At 49.3% G+C, this 23,643-nt stretch overlaps 3 protein-coding genes and 1 non-coding gene across 4 annotated transcripts in view; 1 reads left to right on the top strand and 3 right to left on the bottom strand.

Annotated features, from left to right (window-relative positions):
* Positions 1-1,156: 1,156 nt before the first annotated feature.
* On the bottom strand, positions 1,157-11,094 carry Sprtn (SprT-like N-terminal domain). The gene is made up of 5 exons (XM_047520765.1): positions 10,553-11,094; positions 9,736-9,835; positions 5,830-5,958; positions 4,454-4,721; positions 1,157-3,655 (listed from the first exon to the last, which is right to left on the bottom strand). Exons 1-5 carry the CDS (start codon positions 10,771-10,773, stop codon positions 2,904-2,906), a joined length of 1,470 nt encoding a protein of 489 aa, XP_047376721.1. The 5' UTR covers positions 10,774-11,094; the 3' UTR covers positions 1,157-2,903.
* Positions 10,561-16,294, top strand: Exoc8 (exocyst complex component 8). Its single transcript, XM_047520764.1, is given in 4 exon segments — positions 10,561-11,653; positions 11,655-13,253; positions 13,255-13,303; positions 13,306-16,294. Coding segments are annotated over 4 exon segments (2,418 nt in total). The 5' UTR covers positions 10,561-11,020; the 3' UTR covers positions 13,443-16,294.
* Positions 16,295-17,536: 1,242 nt separating this feature from the next.
* Positions 17,537-17,609, bottom strand: Trnaa-ugc (transfer RNA alanine (anticodon UGC)). The gene has a single exon. It is a non-coding gene; the product is annotated as a tRNA-Ala (tRNA).
* Positions 17,610-23,288: 5,679 nt separating this feature from the next.
* The window catches only part of Gnpat (glyceronephosphate O-acyltransferase), a 28,798-nt gene continuing 28,443 nt past the window's right edge, over positions 23,289-23,643 (bottom strand). The window contains 1 exon segment of the mRNA XM_047520511.1: positions 23,289-23,505. Coding sequence (XP_047376467.1) covers positions 23,493-23,505 — 13 coding nt within the window. The 3' untranslated portion in view covers positions 23,289-23,492.

The raw sequence follows: 23,643 nt of genomic DNA, 5'->3' as shown, positions 1-23,643 counted from the left end.
TGTAACCTGCACCACCTCCTGTTCAGTCTTGGCCCTGTTGGACTGCAGTGACACAATGCTTGTCCCCTAGGGAGCTCAGGACTTTCACTATCCACTTAGGGAGGAGCGAGGAGAAAGCAGGTCATCCGTGGTGAAGCGCAAGAAGTCCGCTCTCTCCACGGTGGACCCTCTCCTGCTACCTTCAGCTTCTAGAACTCTGCCGTGACCGCTGTATTCGGAGTTCAGTTCATCTGCTGGATATGCTGGTGCTCGATGACAACGACGTGTTAAGGACAAAGATGTTGACAACGGGAACGAAAAGAAACCAGGGCTCACGCCCCAGGTGCTCCACCAGCAGAGCCCCGGGTGACGCCCCAGGTGCTCCACCAGCAGAGCCCCGGGTGACGCCCCAGGTGCTCCACCAGCAGAGCCACGGCTGCGGGCGTCTCCTAGGAGATGCAGCAGTAACTGCTTTACTTGGGAACATTCTGATTTACTTAAAAATCTATACGCTTTGGAAAAAAAAATCCCCGAGCTTTGGGACAATGGGACAGATGAGGTTCTGTCAGTTTCCCGCCCACCCTGGAATTTTCAGTCAGGGTGTGCCTTGTCTACAAAAGCAGGCCGAAGTTTCTAGAGTTCATCTAGCTGGACGGTGTGGGACACTGACTTAAGAACACACAGTTTTTGTAGAACTAAAACCATGCCTGTCTCCCCGGTGAGGGCGGCAGCATGCAGAGGCCGAGCCAGAATGGCCAGCTCTACTAGTGAGGACGCCAGCTTGCTTTAGAAAGGGAAAAGCAGAGGAAACGAGGGACTCAGGTCTGGGGGAGCTGCCTCCAAAGGAGCAGCAGCTGCCGTTGCCTCAGGTTTCACACCACTCAGTACAGGCTCCACCTCAGACCAACGCCTCATGCTAGGGAGCTCAGCAGGACTCCCGACAGCCCAGCCCTGCCACCAACCTGGCATGAGCCGCCCTGTCCCTGTCCCCTTGCCTCTGCCTTTCCTCCACCCAGGCTTCTCAGCCTGCCCCTGGCTGAGGCACAGCCTTCCCAGGCCCAGCTGGTCACAGGACCAGAATACAGGACGGCATGAGGAGCAGTCCCTGCCCTGGTGCTGCTCCTTCTCCTGCCACTCTGCCCCGCCCTCCTACCCCACTGCGTCAAGCTTGCAGGCCCTTCCCACCCTGCTCCAATCAGCTGTGCTGACTCGGGTACCACCTGGGTACCATCTGCTCCGGACACGCCCCTGAAGTCCCGGGTCCACTCACTACTCCCAAGGTCTTCCCACCATGCCGGGCAGAAACTTGTCCCAGCGCTTACCAAAGGGTGTGAAAGCTCCTCTGCTTATCTTGGTCCCCATGGAGGCTGCAGGGCTCCTTTAAGACATGGACTCCCTTATTTAGCTCAGCCTCAGAACTTGAGTAATTTTGCTCAAAAAGTATTTTATCGTATATAACCTGTTAAACCGATATAAGCATAGCAGTGTCGATACACAGACTTTAACAGCATTCATAAATATTTATTAAATATCGCTTGACTTCATACCTTAAGAAACACCAACACTTGTGAACATTCAATGGGACAGGCCAGAAGAGTCGAGAATACTGAGCTGCTGGAGGAGCGCAAACCAGCAGTGTTCACCAGAGCCACAGATGCCTGCAGCCCGCAGGCCACCCGGTGTGCACACTGGACAGAAGCAGCAATGTGCACAGCAGACTATTCACAACGCCCCAGACCGAGACCACTACAGTGTGGGAACGGGCGGGAAACCCTCACACGTGCACAGGAACACGAGAGCAGGAAAAGGGCCCCTGCGCACAGCAACCAAAGCACCTCTTCATGGAGATGGAGATCTCTGGGGACCGCAGGGTGGTGGGTGTGACAGGGAACACGCACCATGGAAAGCAGCCTCCTGGGGACGGGAATGGTAAACTGGCGAGTGCTACGGAAACGTCACCCAGAGTGCGACCGAGGCTGGGGCAAAGTCAACCCGCAGAGGCACCCTGGACAAGCGCAGACCCACAGGGAGGTTGTCTCTGGGCCCAAGCAGGAACGAGGAAAAGGAAAAACAGGTGCACAAACGGCACCTTTTATCAACAGTTTCAAGTACCCTCAGGCCACGTGGGCCAGTTGCTTCCCACCGCTGACTTGTAACCATTCCCTTTACTGAATTTTGAGAAGCTAACTTGATATAAAATCTGTGCTATAAAATTAGAAGCTATTACAAGTAATATTCCAAAATAAATTAATAATATTCTTTACTAAAAACCTGCCACCTTTTAGTAAAGATGGAACAGATAAAAGATTCTTTAAAATATCAAAAATTTATTTCCTATTAAGATTTTTAAAAAAGATAAAGACTCCAAACATGAGTACCCTGCCATCACCAAACGCCGCACCTTTAGGTTATCTAGGTTTTGGCATGTCTAGCACTATAGAGATTAACATCGGTTCAGGGAATGAGTTTTAATTTCATTAATAAAGGAATATTCAACTTAACCAAATACCCGACAGGATTCCTGAGACATGTACTTTGAGAAGAGTATATAAATATTAAGAGATTTTAAAACCTTTAAGAGCAAGAAAGAACAAAAAATACCTAAAACTGCACAGGCACAACAAACTGGGCTGGTGTAGGTAAGGCGGAGTAAACCCAGCACCTTGAGACGTGAACCTTTTTTTCAAGATGGTGGTCTCAAATTCATGAGCTCAAAGCCACCCTTACACCTCAGCTTCCTGAGTAGCTGGGACTACAGGTACAGATTCAAATACCAACTCTCCTCTACTGGAGTGAACAGAACACTGCTGGCTGTGTGAGCCAGACTAACCACAGACTGAGTGTTGACCAGAGCCCCCCACGGCTGACCGTGGTTCCTGAAGTCATAGGCAGCTTGTGAGACTCCAACCCTTTACAGAGGCTTCTCAGCTTCTGGCTCCGAGGCCATCACCTTCTAGGCACCAGTCCAAGTGCTCATTGATCTGCGACTCCAGAACTTCATTCTGACAAACTGGACAGCTGACCAGCTGGCTCTGAGCACAGGAGCTGCTGGAACTCAGACCTGCCGCCGCAGGGTACAAGCTGCTCTTCAGATCACTGCCACCACTCTGCATTTGCTCTTTCTTGATAAAAAAGTTGTCAAGAACAGTCTTGTCTTCCAGCCTAGGCCGCTTGCTTGGCGACCTCTCTTTGGACCCACTCCCTCCCGGGGCTGCAGCTGCCGATGCCGATGCCTTCGATCTGGAGGAATTTCTCAGGGATATCTTAGAAGCCGGAACCCTTCTCTGAGAACCAGAAGAGACAGCATGCTTAGCAACACTGCCAATGGTCCCACTTGCTATTGGAGATCCACTCCCACTTCTGAAAGCCTTTTGATTGGCAACTGAGACTCTGGGAAAGTAGCTGCTTAGGACGCTTTGGTGACTGGTACTGACAACAGGTGAGACGAGATGAGATAATTTTTTACTTAAGCCATTTTGTTCAAATTTCACCTCAATGTTGGAATCAGATCTTAGGGCATCTGCTGAATGGCCTTGATTAAAAAGATCTTTGGTTTCGTTGATGGTGTGCGAGGTAATGGCTTTCTCAGGCACAGGTGAACCGCTCCTCTTTCCAAGAACATACCCTTTCCCACTGAAAGGGACCAACGGCTGAGCCTCACCTCTACTGGGTTTATCTGCAAAAGAAAAAAAGACTTTCCTCAACATTAATGCAGTAATCAACACTAAACTAATGGGCAAACCAACTTAGATCCATGTAGTAATTACCTACTAATGGGAAAAGAACAATCTTTGGAAGGTAGAACTCTGGTATTGAGAAAACAGAAAGGATAAAAAAACTGACACTTTTTTTTTATTTAAAGAACCCTATCATGCCACAGAACCACAACTGAGGAGCACTTAGCTTGATAAGAACTTGGTTTCCTCTCTGTGCAGCTCCAGAAGGGAAAGCCTGCTACCTTGGTGTGTTTCCTTCCACTCAGCAAATCCTCCCACCGCCTATGCTCCTGGGCCCTAATGCAACTAGCTGATAGCTTCCCGAGGGAGGGAGCCCAACTTCAGCAGGAGCCTTCAGAACAGGGCCCAACACACACCTCAGGTTCCTTTCCCATTCTGCCCAGTGATCACGCATGTCAGAAGTGACCTGACAGAATCCAACTGATGGGAGGGGAGTGATTAGGACTTATACTCCAAGCACTGTTCTTTGATTATTTTTACTTGACAATCTTTTTGCCTTCTGTTTCCTAACAGCTCAGTGCTGAGACAGGAAAGAGACTCTACCTCAAATATTGTCAGTGGAATCTATTTTACTTTACTCACTTAAATGCAGAGCAAAGTATATTTTCCTACCACCATTTCTTAGACAGCGCAAGTTTTCCTTAGTGCATGTGAAAATGTCTCGGTGAGGAAGGACCCCAGGCTTATCCTGCATGGCTGTGGCCTGCAGCACAGTGCAGGGAGCTTTCATAAGGTACCTGCACCCTCCGCTGCTGACGCTGGCTGCCTGCTGGGTTTGGCCTTCCCTCTGCCTTTTTTTGAGTAGTTCTCTGGCTCCTTGATCTTGATGTAGGTGCCTCCACAGGTTTTCTGGTGCTCGGCCCACCAGAAGTCGTGAGCAGAGGGGGCCCTGTTGGTGGCGCGTCTGACATAGCCGTAGTATGGCTGTCTGTGCTGGCAAGGCCCGTTGCAGCGCCACCAGTGCCGCCGATACTCATCCACCTCGTCGTGGAAGGTGTGGTACACCTGGGCAGAGAGGACCTGACACTCAGAAAGCAAGCTGACAATTTTAGGGGAATTCTTTATAGAAGCAGTGTTTTTTTTAAACTTTCCTTTTCCCAGAGATTTTTGAGAAGTTCTATTTTGGAAAAGACAAGCTACTATATTTAGTTTCTTTTGAAAAGTCCATTTTAGGGCTGGGGCTCTAGCTCAGTGGCAGCACACTTGGCTTAGCATGTGTGAGGTACTGGGTTCAATCCTTAGCACCATATAAAAATAAATAAATAAAATAAAGGAATACTGTCCATCTACGACTATAAAAAATTTTTTTAAAAAGTCCATTTTAATGGGAAACAGCAGTTAATTTAAAGCTTCCTGAACTGTGTAAAGATTACACTGACATTAGAAAAAAAGTTTTGGGAAAAAAAAAAAAACAAAAACACCTCTACAAATGCGAATGTTTAGAAACCATCCCCACACACTCACATATGTGCACAGAGAGAAGTAAAAACCACCCAGTGTGCAGAGGAAGAAAGCAGAAGGACGACCAGGAAGGCCTGACACACTACCACCACCTAGTGCTCAGTCTGGGCCAGTGGTTTCACATGTGCCTTCTCTTTTGAGCCTCTCTCCTCCTGAGGGTAGAACAGCGACGTGTTGCTATGGCCCCCACTGGCACGTGAGTAACATGAGGCAGAGAAGTTAGGCAGGCTCATGGATAACGATGGGGGAGCTAGGCACCTGAACCCAGGTCCCTGACCCCACCTCCCACAAGACTGTGCAGAGATGAGAATCAAAAGGGACACAGAAGTGGCAGCAGAACACAGGACGGACTTCCAAGGAGGGGCCTGTCACAAGGAACAAAGTCAAGATCCTCACAAGAGTCCAGAGTCCCATGGCCTCACAGACTGCCCAAACTGTTACCCATAGGAATTCAGAGGCCACAGCCAGCTCTGCGGTCACTCCATTATGTGGGCCTAGAAAACTCAATCAGCTACTACAGGCCTCCTGTCCACTGCTGAAAAGTCCTCAGCGATACGACTTACTTCTACCTAGTTCTCTCTGTTTAATTAAGTCCCAGGAGTTACTGAATAAAAAAACACTAAAAATCATAAGTGTGTATGACTTTGTGTACCGTTATATTGGCTCCAGTCAGGCTGTTGATACGATGCATATGTTTGCAAAACTCTGGACCATGTCCTTCCCGGTCTTTATCATTATTCGTGACAAATAAATAAGCATGTATCATTTCATGCAAGAGAGTCTGAAATGGAAAACAATTAATTTGTTAAGGCACCTCTGAAAATAGAATGCATTTTCTTCCTCATCCTGGGGTCTGAACTTCTTATGCAACGCTCACAAAACTTTCATACACATCCAAAGCTCTGTCTGTACACACTAAAATCCAGAAGGAAAGATCAATGAATTCAACTTCATAAAAACCTCTAAAATCCTCAGAGAAAAAACCACTATAAGTGAAATGATAAATTCAGACAACTCCATGTGCGAGACAGACCACAGGCAGTTAGTTCTGACCAGAGCTCCAGGTGTCGGCAGGGAAATGACCACAGTCCAGTTTTAAAGTGGGCAAAAAGGAGGTGCAACAGTGTGCACCTGTAATGCCAGCTACTAAGCAGGCTGAGCAGGAAGACTGCCTGGGCCAGGTGTTCAGGGGCAGCCTGGGCAACAGAGATTCCCTGTCTCTTACAAAGAAACAAAATGACCGCTCTTGGAGTTCACAGAAAAACAGGTGTAAATGACCCATAAACATTTGAAAAATGCTCAATCTCATTTATAAAAAGAGAAGTGCAAATTAATACTATATTAGAATGCTCTTTTTTGCTTCAAGATTGGTGAGATTCCTAATGAGTGACACTGTTAAAAGGGCTGAGGGAAAACAGACACTTCTGTATACTGCTGGCAGAAGTGCGAAACGGTTCAACCCACTGGGAGGGATCTGAGGGCACCCAGCAAAAGCACCAGCGCGCCTGTCCTTCACACCAGCGCGCCTGTCCTTCACACCAGCGCGCCTGTCCTTCACACCAGCGCGCCTGTCCTTCACACCAGCAATACCGAGACCTGCAGGAATGGCTCACGTGGGGCGTGTCCACACAGCACTGTGTGCAAAGGCAGATCAGACCTGACTTGGGAGCCTGGTTGAGTACACGTCCACCTGGTGGAGTTCTGTGCGGCAGGAGGAGAGTGGCGAAGATCCCCGAAAGGATCTGGGGAAGACTAGAGTGCAAAAAAAGACCAAGTACAGCAGGGTGCACACAGCATGCTTTTTAAAGAAACGTGACAAAAAAGGGAAATTAAAGACAGACCATTGTAAAACAGAACAATGAGAGAATAAGAAACTAATAATAGTAGGTGGACAGTTAAAGATAGAGAAGGACAGGCAGAGGACAAGATTTCAATGTAGGTAGCTTGTTTCAGTTTTACAATTTCAAATTACGTAAAATTTTAAGACAAACAATAAAACCTACTGCTCACTCCATACTGAGAGCAGTTTATGTGCAAAATTAAATGCATAAAGTTGCTGGAGCTTTTTGTTTAAAAGCATGAATTTTCCATAATCCTCAGTTTTTTATAAAAGATTTTCCAGGGCTGAGGATTTCTCTCAGTGGTAGAGCACTTGCCTTGCATGTGTGAGGCCTTGGGTTCAATCCCCAGCACAGCAACAAAGAAAAGAGAGAAAGAAAGAAGATGAAGAATTTCCACCAGAAGAACAAGACTTGCATTAATCAATTTTACCTTTTTTTTGGTGGGTATCTGGGATTGAACTCAGAGGCACTCAACCTCTGAACCACATCCCCAGCCCTATTTTGTATTTTATTTAGAGACAGTGTCTCACTGAGTTGCTTAGTACCTTGCTTTTGCTGAGGCTGGCTTTGAACTTGTGGATCCTCCTGCCTCAGCATCCTGAGCCACTGGGATTATAGGTGTGCACCACCACGACCTGCTGAATTTTAGTCTTTTTTTTTTTTTAATATTTTTTTTTAGTTGTTGATGGACCTTTATGTATTTATATGTGGTGTTGAGACTCGAACCTCACACATGCTAGGCAAGTGCTGTACCACTGAGCCACAACTCCAGCTAAATTTTAGTCTTATAAAACTATAAACAAAAAGAGAATCAAACATTTTCACGTGGTCATTATGAACATATCCCTTATACTTATCAACTGTACTTTTCAAGTAAATATCACTCTATTCAGAAGAGTTTACTCAAGAAAGATTGTGCTACATTTCAGAAGTTTCTCAATATTCTGAAATAACGATAAACACACACCTTCACAAAAGAGGAACAATTTCCAAGATGTCCAATTTAATTAAACATCTTCATCTTAACTTCTAGGTTGAGGCCAGGTTCAAGCTCTCGACAGCACACCTGCTTCTGTTACTGCTCAATCTGGTTAAAAGCCACTACTCTGGGTCCAGAACATGCCACACTTTCTGCCTTGCCTTGGTTCACATGATTCCCATTCCTCCTGTCAAGAGGAAGCTCCTCTTTTGTTTCCTCTCACCAAACGTCCAGCAGGTCCTTTAGGGCTCGACTGGCAGGAGTTATAGTAGCTATAGCAGGAGCTATAGTCTCTTGTTGATTTCAGGTGTACTTTTTCTATTTCTTCATGGAGTCACTAAGAGGGCTGGTTAATGTCTGCAACTATGAGAGTATTCTATTTATTTAGCTTTTGCCAATTTATGCCCTACATACTTCAAAGTTATGTTATTACTTTTAGAGTCACTATGTATTTTTGTCTAATGTTATTTTATTGTTATAAAATGCCACATAAGATTTACTTCCTTGAAGTCTTTAGTCTAATATAGTCACGGTAGCTTTTTCTTCTTTGGTACCAGGGTTGAACCAATAAACCACTGGACTACATCTTTAGCCCTATTTTTATTTTGAGACAGGGTCTCACTAAGTTGCTGAAGCTAGCCTTGAACTTGAGATTCTCCTGTCTCAGCCTCTCAAGCTGCAGGGATTACAGGCGTGCATCACCATGCCTGGCTAGCCATGGTAGCCTTATCATGTTAACTATTCAGATGACAAGCTTCTCCTTCCCTCCAAATTTAATGTGTGCATGTCCTTCCTGCAAGCATGTCACTTCTATTCTTCGACGTCATCCTGTGTCTGATGGGAGCCCTGAGACCACCTCACTCAGCATGACCACTGATAAAGCACTTAGGGCTACTTTCCATGTCAGGTGGGTGTGGTTCTTTATGCCTTTTCTTTATCACTGACCAAATATTTCTATTGTACCATTTAATATTTAGTAGTGATTTATATTTCTTTAAACTGTGGTTTAAAAAATGTAAAATTTACCATCTTAACCACTTTTATGTGTACGGTTCAGGAGTATTAAATCAAGTAGTCACTGTTGTGAAACCTGTCATCTTTTACTGTCCTTAAAAATTCCATCTGTCTCAAGGACGTTTTAATCTATTTCCCATCTCATGCAGACAACCTCTAGCACCCCTATGCTATTTTGTGCAGATTTCTCAAAAGACAACTGGGGGATGACAAATCACACTAGGTGCATCCTGAGAAATTTCAGGCATCTACTAAATCCAACCTAAAGTAAACTGGGAATTGCTTCTGGTCCAGTGTGCCACAAGGAGTGACTACAATATGAATGTGCCCCCAGGCCAGTAGTGCAGCCAGCTCAGCTAGATATCAACAGAGGGCGGCAGCATGATGGTCAAACAGGAGAACTGAAATCCAGCTCAACCGGAAGAACTGGGATCTTGTTTTTCTCTGCTTCTAAACATATAATTCAACTTCTTTGAATTCTAATTTTCTTACGTGTAAAAACGAAGATAACACACATTGAACATAAGTTGGGCTGTTGTAAAGATCAAATAGGATAATACACCTGACAACCTTAATTAACTATAAAGCACTATAAAAATGTTTCATAATTATTTGCCATAAAAATTTGGGTTTGCAGAGTAAAAAGTACCTTTTTCATAGCAGACTAAATCAATGGTAAATACTGTAAATTAAGGAACTAAGAAGCAGCTTATGTAAAGAATACCTCCACAAGATCCTTTCTTGGTCTCAGCTTTAAAAGAGGTTCACTGAGACGGATGGAACACATTCCACCCCTCCCTTCATAGCTGCAAATCCCAGCACACCTGGAAAGAATCACAACACATTACATTTACCAAATACACAAAGAAAGGGGAGGAGTTGAAAGGGCAAATCCTTACCCATTCTCAGGCACTTCACTAAGAGAACCCTGCTGCAGAGGGCTTTCTTAATTGCGCACCACCTTAGGAGCTGATGCTTGACTGACGGTCTCAGTGGACAGTGATGGCTGCCCTCACCCTAACACACAGCAATGCTCAAAGTGGGGAGAAGGCGGTGGGGGCGGGGTCCTGGGGACAAGGGGTCCATCCTGAGGATCCTTGGGACCTGCGCGCCCTGGGGATAAGGGGGGTTGTGCTGGGGTTAGGGCGTCCATCCCGAAGGCCCCTGGGACCCGCGCACCTGGGCGGGGGCGAGGAGGCAGACCTAGGGTCGAGGCGTCCATTCCGAAGGTCCCTGGGACCCGCGCGCCTGGGGGTGGGGGGCAGACCTGGGGTCAGGGGGTGGGGGACAGACCTGTGGTCAGGGCGTCCATCCCAAAGGTCCCTGGGACCCGCGAACCCTGGAGGGGGTCAGGGTTCCTGCGGTTGGGGCGTCCATCCCGAAGGCGCCTGGAAGGGGGGGGGGGTGGGCTGGGGTCCGGGCCTCCATCCCTAAGGCCCCTGAGTCCCCCCGGGGGCCTGGCGGCCCGACCCTGGCCTCCCCCGCGCGGCTGGGCGTCAACGACAGCCCCGAGGGCCGTTCGCGGCCGCGCGGGCACTCACAGCGTCATGCGCACGCTCCACTTGACCTCCACGGCCTCCAGCCGGCCCCAGAAGAAGCGGTCGTTGAACTGCACGAACAGGGCCTGCAGGTCCGGCGTGGGGTCCGCCAGCTCCCAGGACGCGTCCACCAGCGAGGGCTGCTCCCGCGCCGCTGCGCGCTGGGCGGCCCGCGCGTCCCACTCCTCCTGCAGCCGCAGCGCCACCACCAGGTCCTCGTCCATCGCGCTGCTCGCCTCCAGGACGCCGCTCGCTCGACGAAGCCGGCTCGGACGCGCGCGCGCCGGTCTCGCGAGAGCTCAAGGCAGGTCGCGGCGCGAGCGCGGACCCGCTCGGACGCCGGGGCCAAGACGCTGGGTTTGGCTGCCGAGGGCCGCACGCCGCCCCACGCACGCACGCTTGGGATCCCCGGGCTAGGCCCCAGGAAGGCTTCGGGAGGCGGGGTGCCGCCTGTATGCCGCCGGGGACCACATGCCCCCCGCCACGCCCAGCCCCCGAACTGTTCTCGGCCGCGTCTCACTTCCGCAGTGGCTAGCTCGCGCAGGCGCGCGCTCCGCCCTCGCCGGCGCCAGGCGCAATGTGCGACGCTCGGCCCCCGCGCAGGCGCAATGCAGGGCGCTCGACTCGGCGCAGGCGCCCTCTGCTCGCCCCCGCCCCTCTCTCGGCTGCAAGGCTCGGCCCAGCTCGGGTGGGGTCCGGCGGCGGCCAGTGGCAGAGACTGCGGGTGACCGGCGCGGGAGGGCAACGACCATGTCCGACAGCGGGGCTAGCCGCCTGCGGCGGCAGCTGGAGTCAGGGGGCTTCGAGGCGCGGCTGTACGTGAAGCAGCTGTCGCAGCAGTCAGACGGCGACCGCGACCTGCAGGAGCACCGGCAGCGCGTCCAGGCGCTGGCGGAGGAGACGGCGCAGAACCTGAAGCGCAACGTCTACCAGAACTACCGGCAGTTCATCGAGACGGCGCGCGAGATCTCCTACCTGGAGAGCGAGATGTACCAGCTCAGCCACCTGCTGACGGAGCAGAAGAGCAGCCTGGAGAGCATCCCGCTCGCGCTGCTGCCCGCCGCCGCCGCGGGCGCCGCCGCCGCCGAGGACCCGGCGGGCGCGGGGGTCCCGGGACCGCCGGCGCGGCCAGGCCGGCTTTCTGCCGGGGCCCGCGGGCGCCTCGCGCGAAGGCGCGGGCGAGGAGGGCAAGCAGCGCACGCTCACCACGCTCCTGGAGAAGGTGGAGGGCTGCAGGCACCTGCTGGAGGCGGGGCAGTACCTGGTGTACAACGGGGACCTGGTGGAGTACGAGGCGGACCACATGGCTCAGCTGCAGCGCGTGCACGGCTTCCTCATGAACGACTGTCTGCTGGTGGCCACCTGGCTGCCACAGCGGCGCGGCATGTACCGCTACAACGCGCTGTACCCGCTGGACGGCCTGGCCGTGGTCAACGTCAAGGACAACCCTCCCATGAAGGACATGTTCAAGCTACTCATGTTCCCCGAGAGCCGCATCTTTCAGGCAGAAAATGCCAAGATCAAACGGGAGTGGCTGGAAGTGCTGGAGGAAACCAAAAGGGCCCTCAGCGAGAAGAGGCGACGAGAGCAGGAGGAGGCGGCCGCCCCGAGAGCGCCGCCGCAGGTGACTTCCAAGGCCAGCAACCCGTTCGAGGAGGACGACGACGACGAACCCGCGCTTCCTGAGGTGGAGGAGGAGAAGGTGGACCTCTCAATGGAGTGGATCCAGGAGCTGCCCGAAGACCTGGATGTTTGTATTGCCCAGAGGGACTTTGAGGGCGCCGTGGACCTGCTGGACAAATTGAACCACTATCTGGAAGATAAGCCCAGCCCACCTCCTGTGAAGGAACTCAGGGCCAAGGTGGATGAGCGGGTGCGACAGCTCACCGAGGTGCTGGTATTTGAGCTCTCTCCAGATCGCTCCCTGAGGGGCGGCCCCAAGGCCACTCGCAGGGCAGTTTCTCAGCTGATCCGCCTTGGCCAGTGCACCAAAGCTTGTGAGCTGTTTCTGAGGAACAGGGCAGCGGCTGTGCACACTGCCATTCGCCAGCTTCGCATTGAAGGAGCCACTCTGCTGTATATTCACAAGCTGTGCCATGTCTTCTTTACCAGCCTTCTTGAGACGGCAAAGGAGTTCGAAACAGACTTTGCAGGAACTGACAGTGGCTGCTACTCTGCCTTTGTGGTCTGGGCAAGGTCGGCCATGGGCATGTTTGTAGATGCTTTTAGTAAGCAGGTGTTTGACAGTAAGGAGAGCCTCTCAACAGCTGCTGAGTGTGTGAAGGTGGCCAAGGAGCACTGCCAGCAGCTGGGGGACATTGGGCTGGACCTCACCTTCATTATCCATGCCCTGCTGGTGAGAGACATCCAGGGGGCCTTACACAGCTACAAGGAGATCATCATTGAAGCCACCAAGCATCGCAACTCCGAGGAGATGTGGAGGAGGATGAACCTCATGACCCCCGAGGCCCTGGGGAAGCTTAAGGAGGAGATGCGAAGCTGTGGGGTCAGTAACTTCGAGCAGTACACGGGCGATGACTGCTGGGTGAACCTGAGCTACACCGTGGTGGCCTTCACTAAGCAGACCATGGGCTTCCTGGAGGAGGCCCTGAAGCTGTACTTCCCGGAACTGCACATGGTCCTCCTGGAGAGCCTGGTGGAGGTCATTCTGGTCGCGGTTCAGCATGTGGATTACAGTCTGCGGCTGTGAGCAGGACCCAGAGAAGAAGGCATTCATCAGACAGAACGCGTCCTTCTGTACGAGACGGTGCTCCCAGTGGTGGAGAAGAGGTTTGAAGAAGGGGTGGGGAAACCCGCCAAGCAGCTCCAGGACCTGAGGAGCGCTTCCAGGCTCATCCGCGTGAATCCCGAGAGCACCACTTCCGTGGTCTGAGGCTGTTCTGCTGCGGGATGCTTCCGTGTGGCTTATGTGCCACTCATGTTTATGTTACGTGAACGTATTCCTATAGTCTCAGTGTAAAAACGAAAGGTACCTCTTAGGCCAAATCAAAAGAAGAAAGAAAATACACTAATTGAAGCCCAAATGACAAAAACACTAGAATTAATTAAAACATACCATGGTTTCCTTTTAAATTATGCTACTTCCTTAATGAATGTATGGTTATTGTAGACTTCAGCTTATCTTTTGAATCAAAACAGCGTACATTATGCAGCATGGAGAAATGACGTCTATAAAGACAGTTTAAGGATGTTGTAAAGGGTCCCAGTTCGCCAAAATGTCAGGTTTCTTAAAGGTACAGTGCCACATAAGACACCCTGCCTCAGGTACTTTCTCCCTTTAAGCTGTAATGAACAATTAGGGGGAAAGAGAGGAGTTGGGAAATTGTTTTTAGAGTAGATTTTAGTCAAAAGACTCCTTTCTTGGAACTAGCTCGTGTGTGGATGTCTGTCAGACACTTCATCTGTACAGGGTTCCAGAGCAGCTTCATAGCAACATTTGGACATTCCAAGGTTTTGTGATTTGAACAGCTGATTATTTGGAGTTGCTGATTAGCAGCTTCATGGCATTTTGTTCGGGAGCATTTACTTGGGAATCTAACAGACCATGATAAGGTTTTTTTCAAACACATTTGAATTGTGTGAATTTCCAGCTGAAGCTTTTTGTCTTTGTCATATTAAATAAAGTACTAATAAAAAACCAGCACACAGGAGCCTGCCAGCAGTCAGTGACTTGAGACTTCCCACTCCTTCAGCGTAGCTTGTAGAGTGGCTGAGTCTTCAGGCAATGGAAAAAGTTTCTGCTGAGATATTTATTTAGCCAGGTGCTAGTAGCACAAACCTATAATCCCAGTGACTTGGGAGGCTGAGACAGGAGGATTCCAAGTACAAGGCCAACCCGGGCAACTTAGTGAGACCTAGCTTAAAAAATAAAAAGTACTGGGTATGTGGGTCCACGGTAAAGTACCCCTGGGTTCAATCCCCTGTACCAAAAGAAAAAAAAAAACAGATTTGTTTTTGATTCTGTTTTGATATGCCCAAAACTCAGGGAAAAGAGATCCTGTGTAACTCTCAGAATGATCCATGCCACATTTTCTTGTTGTTTTTATTTTTCTGACATTTTTGTTTCCAAAGGCCCTGAGATTCACCCCTGCCCCACTCTCTGTCTATATAACCCAGAGATACTTAACCACTGAGCTACATCACCAGCCCATTTTACTTTTAGATAGGGCCTCACTAAGTTGCTGAGGCTGGCCTTGAACTTGGGATCCTGCCTCATCCTCCAAGACTGGGATTACAGGTGTGCACCACCACACCCAGCTAAAGGACCTCAGATTGTAATGGTTACTTCAGATTGTTTAGTGAAACAAACTAAAGAAAGGCTTCTGTGGTGTACTGGTCATATAACATTCCTCCTATTGCAGAGAAATTGTGTTTGCTGAGATTCATTTTTTTTTCCTCAGCTTCTAATTGTGATTTTTGTCTCAAAGTGATGTTTCTCATGCCTGTGACTTCCAAAGGTCATTCTTTTATCGGGATAAATAGTGGTATTGAGGCTGAAGATTAGTCAAACCTAACCACAATCTGAATAGTGGCTCAAGAGCTGTAACACTCCTTGACTTAATAGCTCAGAGGCCAAAACAGCATGGTTTTCTTTTTAGCTATCCATATTCAACAGACTGAAAAGTATCAGAGTTTTGGATTGTCTCACATTGGTGTTTTTCACATAACTTGGGATTTTCTAGATAATCAGTTGAATAGGCAGTTATAATGACTTTTCTTAAGATCACTGGAAATTTGAGAATTTTATAAAATTTTGTGTTTATTATTATTCTGTCATTTAGTTTCTGACATGTACAAAACATACTATGTAAATATGTGTCATTGGGTCTGTAGAATACTTTCGAAATGGAATTCTGTCTGGCAGTATGGATTGTGAATGTGCATTCTCCTATGTAAGTGGTTGCTTCTTCATAGAACTCTGCTTTTTAAAGCTGGAAGTACAGAATTTTCTTGTGTAAAAACCCGTGTGCTCCTTGATCAGCGTGGTAGCTGGAGGAGTATGTGTGAATCAGTTGGTGGGAAGTGGACTAAAGCCACCAGTCTGGGAATGCAGCTGTGGGCACACAGAACAGCGCAGGCTGTATTCTTCCAAGTGCAGCCAGAGCACCCCTGTTGGTTTCATTAGATTTCAAAATAAGTTCTAAAAATTGAACGCCTTTAGAGATTGTCTGGACACATGGCAGACATGAAATGCACTGCTGTGGACTACCTTCTCTGTGCTTGGAGCACACCTGTCACTGAGCTTGGGATCACAGACCGATTGAATTAATTAGTGTCGGGGAAAAAGACACCCTTGGAATTAAGTCTCTTTTGATTAAAGCCTCTTTTCATGTAGGTGTTAAAAACTCACTTATTTTTGTACAGAATACTACCTATACTTTAATTATCAGTAGATGCATCTTCAACTTGGCATCTTACCTAGGATTGGAAATTTGGGACTTATACATGTAGTATAAAATCAGTATGTGCATTTGTTTTTGATATACTGTGATATTAGAAAATCTTAAATGTTTTATGAAATAAAGCTTAAATGTTCCTACACTGGATAAAATTGATAATATAATGTTATATGTATTTTTCTTTAATCAGGACTTAATATGGTCTTTTTACTATTCTTTGTTGTTTTTTGTTTTATTTATGTGGGGAGGACTGAAAGCTGTTAGCTAATTTAAATAAACGTTCTGCTGTCAGAGTTTGAATAAATTGGATCTAAATGTTTTAGGATTCTCTGGAGTGAGAAGTTTCAGATGTACAAAATGTGAGTTCATTCTAAAACAGTTAAAGTTTTGGGACTGGGGATATAGCTCAGTGGGTAGAGTGCTTTTGCAAGCACGAGGCCCTGGGTTCAATCCCCAGCACCAAAAAAAAAAAAAAAAAGTTAAGTTTTTTGCTATCTGCACATTCCTAAATGAAGAAAGTATAGCATAGGCTGCAAGACCTAGGAACTAAATTATAAGGTTCTAACTGTAAGTAAAATGCAAGCTGGATGAAGTGGCACATACCTGTCATCCTAGCCACCTGGGGAGCTGAGATGCGAGGATGGCAAGTTCAAGGGCAGCCTCAGCAACTGTCTCAAATAAAAAGGGCTCAGGATGTAGCTCCATGGTACGGTGCTCCTGGGTTCAATTCCCAGTACCGGAAAAATAAAAAACAAGTAATGTGCAGGCAGTGAGGACACTCAGGTTGACTGATGGGAGGACAGAGAGGACAAAATAAGTGAAGCATGCTTCCTCTTCAGGGGCCTAAAGATTGGAAAAGGTTAAAAGCAGAATAATCAGGTGCTGAGCCTCTGCGGGGCTGAGTGCTGTGGCCAGAGAGAGCAGTGTCATTCTGAGCGGAAAGTCCTCATGGGTCCCAGCATCCCAGCTGATCCTTGGAGAATGAAGGGGAGGTGGACAAGCAAAGGAAAAGGTGGCAGGAGAGAAGCCCTCGGCAACACGAGTGTCCAGGAGGAAAGCTGCTCCACAGGACTACTGAGGTGTGGTGAGGACTCAGCCTGCCCCTCCAGAAACCCCATCCCAAGAGGGACCTTGGTGAGGGTTTCACAGGAGTTTTCCCTGAAATCGGGTCATGCTACACGTGCAGTTGTGCAGTTCAGCATCTTGCTTCCATTCACCTAACAATTCACGTTTGTTTTCTGGTACTGGGGATCAAACCCAGAGCCACTCACTACTGAGCTACCTCCCAGCCCTTTTGAGACAGGGCCCTGCCAAGTTGCCCAGGTTGGTCTTGAAGTTGCCATCCTCCTGGCTCAGCTGCCGAGTTGCTGGATCACAGGCATGTACCAACATGCCCGGCTACAATTAAGTAGTTTGGTGGAGAGGGAGGTACTGGGGCTCTTAAACCACTGAGCCACATCCCCAGCCCCTTTTCATGTTTTATTCAGAGATAGGGTCTCACTGAGTTACTTAGGACCTTGCTAAGTTGCTGAGGCTGGTTTTTATTTTATTTTATTTTTTTTCTTTTTGGCAGTGCTGGGGATTGAACCCAGGGCCTTGTGCTTGCAAGGCAAGCACTCTACCAATTGAGCTACATCCCCAGGCCTAATTCACTATTTTTAAGACAGTATCTCATATCAATACTATAGCTTTACCTTACTGGAGGGTTTTGTTTTCCTGTGACGGGCTGGGCTCCAACCACGGTGAATGGACAGGCTATGATTTTGCATTTTCCAGTTACTTTGGAACAGTCCACTGATCAGCTGTGCAGCATGAGGCCCTGCTGCAGCCAGGATCTCCCTCAGATGTCTGCTCCTTGCAGGTTCAGCTGAGCCTTGGCACAAAGCACTGCTCTTTCCCCTGCTTCCCTTCCTCCTCCCACCAGAGAATGGGATCATCCAGTGTGAGGCAGAAAGTGATTTAATGTCGCCTTCAACTCTGATCATCTTTTTTTTTTCTAAGTTATCTAACTCTGGCAGACGTGTGAATGTCAAACACGGTTTCCTAGAGGCCACGTGGGGCTGCCTGCTCTAGGTATGCGGCAGAGTTCAAACTGGAATTTCCTTTCCTGTTACTTGGACAGTTCTGATTTTTTCTGCTAAGGCTCCCCCTTTGGACACCATCTCTTTCCACTGGCTTACCATTTTAGTGAGGCCCATCTTCCAGATGTGGGGAAAACTGATATTTTGGGCCTTGAATGTTTAAAAATATTTTTCAGGGCAGGGGATGTAGCTCCAGTTGGTAGAGTGCTTGCCTCGCAAGCACAAGGCCCTGGGTTCAATCCCCAGCACTGCAAAAAATAGATAAATAAAAAATAAAGGTATTTTTCTACTCTTATGGTTGTCCCATAGTTTAGCTGGGTATAGAATTCTAGGTTGGAAATAACTTTCCTTTGAGATTTTGAAAAGCATTACTCCATTGTCTTCTAGTTTCTCAAGTTGTTCTCAAGTCAAAATCATTGTTTCTGTACACCATTTGCTTTCTTGAAAAGTGTTTAGCATCTCATCTGTGTAAGTTCTGAAGTTTCAGGTGGAGTGCTTTGCATTGGTCTTCAGTTCTCATGCTGGATCAACAGTAAACCTTTCAATAGGTGTGTAAACCCTTCAGTGCCAGGTATTCTGACATTGCTTCCTTTTTTGTGTGGCCTGGTCTTCAGTGGTTCTCAAACATATGACTTTTATTATTGGTCTCCAGTCTTCTGGAAGGAGAGGAGCAGCTACCTGGGTGGGTGTTATGGTCTGGATCCTAAGCAGTCCCTGAAAACCCATGTGGTGAAGGTCTGGTCCCTGGCCTGTGGTGTAGTGGCAGGTGGAGCCTTTGCAGGGAGGCCTGGTTAGGCTACGGGGGAGGAAGTTAGGCTACTGGGGATGTGCCCTTGAAGGAACTGTTGGGACCTCAGGCCCTCTTCTGCTTCCTGGCTACCACCTGGCAAGCAGCTTCCTCTGCCACACATTCCTACCATGGTGTACCGTGCCACCAAAGTCCAGAGACAATGGAGTCGAGCAACATGGACAGAAACTGCTGAAACCATGAGCCTAAATAAACCTCTCCCCCTTAAAAGTTATCCAGGTATTCTGTCATGATAACAGGAAACTAACACAGTGGGTGAAGGGCATCTCTTTCAGATGTTGCCATCAGCTGCTTCTTCCATGGACTCAGTACTAAAGTGGCATTTCAAACCAGCAGGGAAAACAATGATTCAACATTATGACAACTTGCTAATTATTTGTATGAAAATGGAAACCTGACATCAGGGGTTTTGGTGTTTTTTTTTTTTTTTTTTTTTTTTTTTTTTGCTTTGTACTAGGGATTGAACCCAAGGACATTTTTTATTTTTTTACTTTGAGACAGGACCTCACTACATTGCTGAGGCCGGCCTGGAACTTGTGATCCTCCTCCCTAGTTGCCTGAATAGGTGGGATTACAGGCATACACTACTGTGCCCCCTGTGAGTAGGTCTCGCAGAACACACGAGGCTACTACACACAGTATCCATCTCTGGATTGTCTCCCTTTTTACTCTGGGTGGGTGGTACTGTCTTTGACCTTCCATCTTTTCCAAGCTAGGCTGTGCAGTGGTACCCTCTCGAGATGCGGGTGTGTACTGCTCGGCAGCCCCCTGGTCTCCTGCAGGGACACACTGCAGGCCCTGTGCTGCTGAGCTGTTCGGCGGATTGGGCGCCTTCAGTGAGCTCTCAGGTTGGGATGTTTTCAATGTGACATTGTAGGTGGAGCTTCTATCCATGGCTGAGTTGGTTCAACTCCAGATGCTGCTTTCTGATGACCACACCGTATCGTGTATGAGTGGAAGATGATCTTGGAAAGCCAGGTGCTTTGGGCCTTTCTTTAACTTACTTCAAAGCAGTGGCAGCTCCAGAATGTACAGCCAGGAGAGGGGCTTGGGGTCAGTTCTGGGGTTGGCTGTGAGTATGTGCAGGCACACGTGTGGTGCTGGAAGCTGCTCATCTTTGGGAAGGGTTTTACTTGGAGTGTCTTGTGCTGGATGAAGACAGGCCTTCAGGCCATCTACTGGAGTTCAAAGTCCCATCTTCACTGTAAGTCCTGACCCCTCCCATGTGACTGCTTGCCTGCTTCCAATGCCAAAGCTCACCCAGGAGACAAATCTAGCTACTTGCACCCAAGACTCAAGGCTTCAACCAAACCCGACTTGTGTCACAAAGTGGCCTAAAAGGAAGCAAAGATCATCTTAGCCTTCAGGACGCACCTGGACAGCAAGTGTCATGGAAAAGAAAGGTAGCAGTACAATTTGGTGTCTGGGGATTTTTTCTACTGCACATCTACAGCAGGCACGGCCGGAGCCCGTCTTCCCACAGCCCTGGACTCCACGGGCCGCCCTGGAGGCGGCAGCTTCCTGCCACCTAGCACTGCACCAGGAAGTCATCGGCCAGGCACTTCTCTGCTGGCTCTGCTCTCTGCTGCCTCCACACAAAGGGTCTGCTCAGCTACCAGTGCCTGGCCTGGCAAAGGGCCCTCCAGTCTGAGCACGCGGACGCAGCCTGGTGGAATTTGGAAGGGAGCACGGACATGTTCTGAGCTTCCCAGTGGCTTCCCCTGACTTGGATCCAATCCAGCGTCTCACAGGAGTTGACCTGCTGCTATTGATGAAGACTGTCCCCAACTTTGCATGTTGAAGCTCAGACCAAGGTGCCTGTACAGGGAGGCAGTTAAGGGCAGATGTGGGCAGGAGGCTGGGGCCCTCATGGCGGCATTAGCAAGCTAATTAGAAACGGACATTCGAACACAGGGAGATGGCGACTACTCTAAGCTGAGGGGCCTCGGACGGACCTGCACTGCTGGCTCCTTGACTTTGGACTTCAGCCTGCACAACTGCAAGAAATGTCTGTGTAGAAGCCACCCAGTCCGTGAACCCCAGTTCCGGCAGCCTGAGCTGACAAAGCACCCACCTTTCTCTTTAATTTCCCTACTGGGGACTCATTCCAGCCATCTTATCTTTCAGGTCCTCCAGAACCTACCCCAGGACTATCCATCACTATGCTCTCTGCACATCCTACTCCACTCTCCCTTGGTCTGTCGCTCAAACCCACCCCAGTGAGCTGACTCCTGCTCAACACCTGGATTTACAGGTGGCTTCCAGAGCGGCTGACGGCAGCATTCAGCCGTGTTACTGCGAGCTTTGGCATGTGGTACCTCTTAGTTGCGTGCACTTTCAACTAATGCATTTTGTTCATGAAGGCTTTGGGCAGCAAAGGCTGCAGTAAGCTCGCTGCTTCACTCTCTACCTCTGTGAACGCTGTACTTGTTTGAGGCAACTTTAATCAGAGCACAGAGGTAAGGCGCAGGTGGAGTGTCCCTTAACAATAATGCTTGGAACCAGAAGCGTTTTGGATCTGGGCTACTCCTAACGAACGTCATGCAGACTGACCCCAGGCTCACCGAGAAGCTGCCGTTGTTTTGTATGTACCTGACACCCTCTGCCGGGGCAGTTTCACCGTGTTTTCAGTGTTGCCTGGTTTGGCTGCAGCTCCTCACACAAGGCCAGGTGTGGAATTCTCTCCCTGGTGTTGTGTTGGTGCTCAAGAAGCTTGAGATTCCTGGACTAAGGATGTCCACTCACACCCCTCCTCACGGTTTTGTTCCCCAAGCCAGAGCCTTGGTGGTGGTCTGGTACTTTACTCAGAAAGCAATGTAAAGTACACATTGGGGACTGAGGAGTGACTGTGACACAGAAGCTGAGCTTTGCTTTCCCAAACATGTTTCAAAAGACTGCTTTATTTTAAACACACACAGAGTTGGATGCAAACGCCTTTTGACCGTCTGTGGCGGGGAGATTTACACTGACTGCTTACACTGATCATTTCTTCCTCTCCATGGAGTCCACAGTCGTGAAGTCTTGTGGAGCATGAGGTGTGTCTTCCTTTACATCCCTGTTTGCAGTAGTCCTTTATGACAGTAATTAGGTGGCCAAGTTCTTCATATCCGTCTGGTGATTATTAAAGCCTTGCAGCTGTTGGTTTTCCTATTGGTGTCTTACAACCTAACACAAACAAAGAGCTCATGAAGCCATGCTGAAGTTGCCTGTCCTCCTCCTCCTGTTTCTTAAGCTACTTCCCAAGAGATGCCAGCACTGTGCAGAGCCGTGCAGGCCTATGGGCACCGTGGGCATGCCGGGCCCTCTGCGGAGGTGCGGCCAGTGCTGCAGGGTCGGGGCAGGGCCAGACCAGGGCGGGCACTGCAGTGCTCCAGGACCTGAAGTCCGGTGCATCCTGGTTCACACTACCCCACACCTACTCCCCCTAGCAACAAACTGGCCATCCCTCTTGCAGATGAGGGATTAGAAGTGCTTTGGTTCGACCCCCTCCTGACCACATTTGAAAATGAATTTCAAGGTGACCTATTCTGTGAACAGAAGGGGGCTGGCGCTTGTCACCGCCCTCTGAGAGGTCTCACAGCCCCTCCGCCCTCAGTCCTTTCCTCCACACACCCAGTCCTGGTTTGCCTGGCCGTAAGCAGATGCCACACAGGGCCTTCAATGCAACTCTGACCAATGTCCTGAGCTAGGCATAGGTACAAAAATGCCACTGGTAAGAACAGCCGCTCAATGACACAGTGCTTATTCACATAATCAACAGGTCATTATTCCTTAAATGCTGACACCCTGCTTTGTTTAAAAAAAAGTTTGTAGTCCATAGAGGGACAGCATGCCTTGTTTCCTTTCCATGGGTGCCGAGGCTCCAACCCAGTGCCTCACACAGCCTAGGCACGTGCTCTACCACTGAGCCACCGTCCACGGCTGCCCCACCCCCAATATCATCCCTGGTCCCTGTAAGAAGGGTTCTCCATTCACATCTAACTCTCAATGCTTACAGAACCAGAAACAGGGGCCTGCATTTCTGGGCTACACCGTGTCTCTTCTCTCTCTTGCGGTCCTGGGAATTGGAACCCAGGGCCTGACACATGCCAGGCAAGCGCTCTACGCTTGAGCTGTGCCCCATGCCTTTGTGAAGTCTCACTTGAGACAAGAATCTGCTCACTGCAGAGGCTGGCCATCAGCATGCGACTCTCCCGCCCCAGCCTCCCGATCCCTGGGAGATCCCTGGATCACAGGCACGTCTGCCACTGTGCCCAAGGTCTGTGCACGATTCCTTATTGTAAAAGGCACTGGGCTGGGATTTAGCCCAGGGGCATAAACAACTTTTCCGTATGCATGGGGAGGCAGGTCCTGGGTTCTGCTCCAGCAGGGGAACACTGACAAGCAGTGCGGGGAGTGGTGTGTCGTTATCAAACCGTACTTACTGAGCATGCGTCCTGTAATTTGTTGTGGCAGGTTCTTCACACTAAATATTTTTTCATTGTTTCTAAAGAAAGGAACAAGCTTTGTCACTGCATACATCAGGTGACGGCCTCCAAGCAGTGCTCCTCCGGCCAGTGCAGGGTCGTGGGAAGGCCTCTGCCCGTCCTCCCTCCTGGCTTCACATGACATACACGACCACCAGGCCTGGAGCTTCAGCACTGCCACCTTTGTTCCACAGGCGAACGTCTCCGTCTCCCACCATCCGTCCACACGCCACCCCCACGCCCTTCTCCAGAAAGCTTCCTTGCCACTGGTCTCCACCTGGAGGGTCTGGTCAAGTGCAGAGTGGCCTACCCCGCCTCC

The sequence above is a fragment of the Sciurus carolinensis genome, chromosome 12 (genome assembly GCF_902686445.1).
Source record: "Sciurus carolinensis chromosome 12, mSciCar1.2, whole genome shotgun sequence".
Taxonomy (NCBI): domain Eukaryota; kingdom Metazoa; phylum Chordata; class Mammalia; order Rodentia; family Sciuridae; genus Sciurus; species Sciurus carolinensis.
This window is presented reverse-complemented; position numbering and strand designations above follow the sequence as displayed.

Coding starts and splice junctions, on each gene's coding strand:
- Sprtn (XM_047520765.1), bottom strand. CDS start 10,773: ATGGACGAGGACCTGGTGGTGGCGCTGCGGCTGCAGGAGGAGTGGGAC. Junction 5,959..9,735: donor CAAGAAAGGATCTTGTGGAG/GTATTCTTTACA, acceptor TTTCCATTTCAG/ACTCTCTTGCATGAAATGAT. Junction 4,722..5,829: donor TGACTGGAGCCAATATAACG/GTACACAAAGTC, acceptor CTCTCTGCCCAG/GTGTACCACACCTTCCACGA.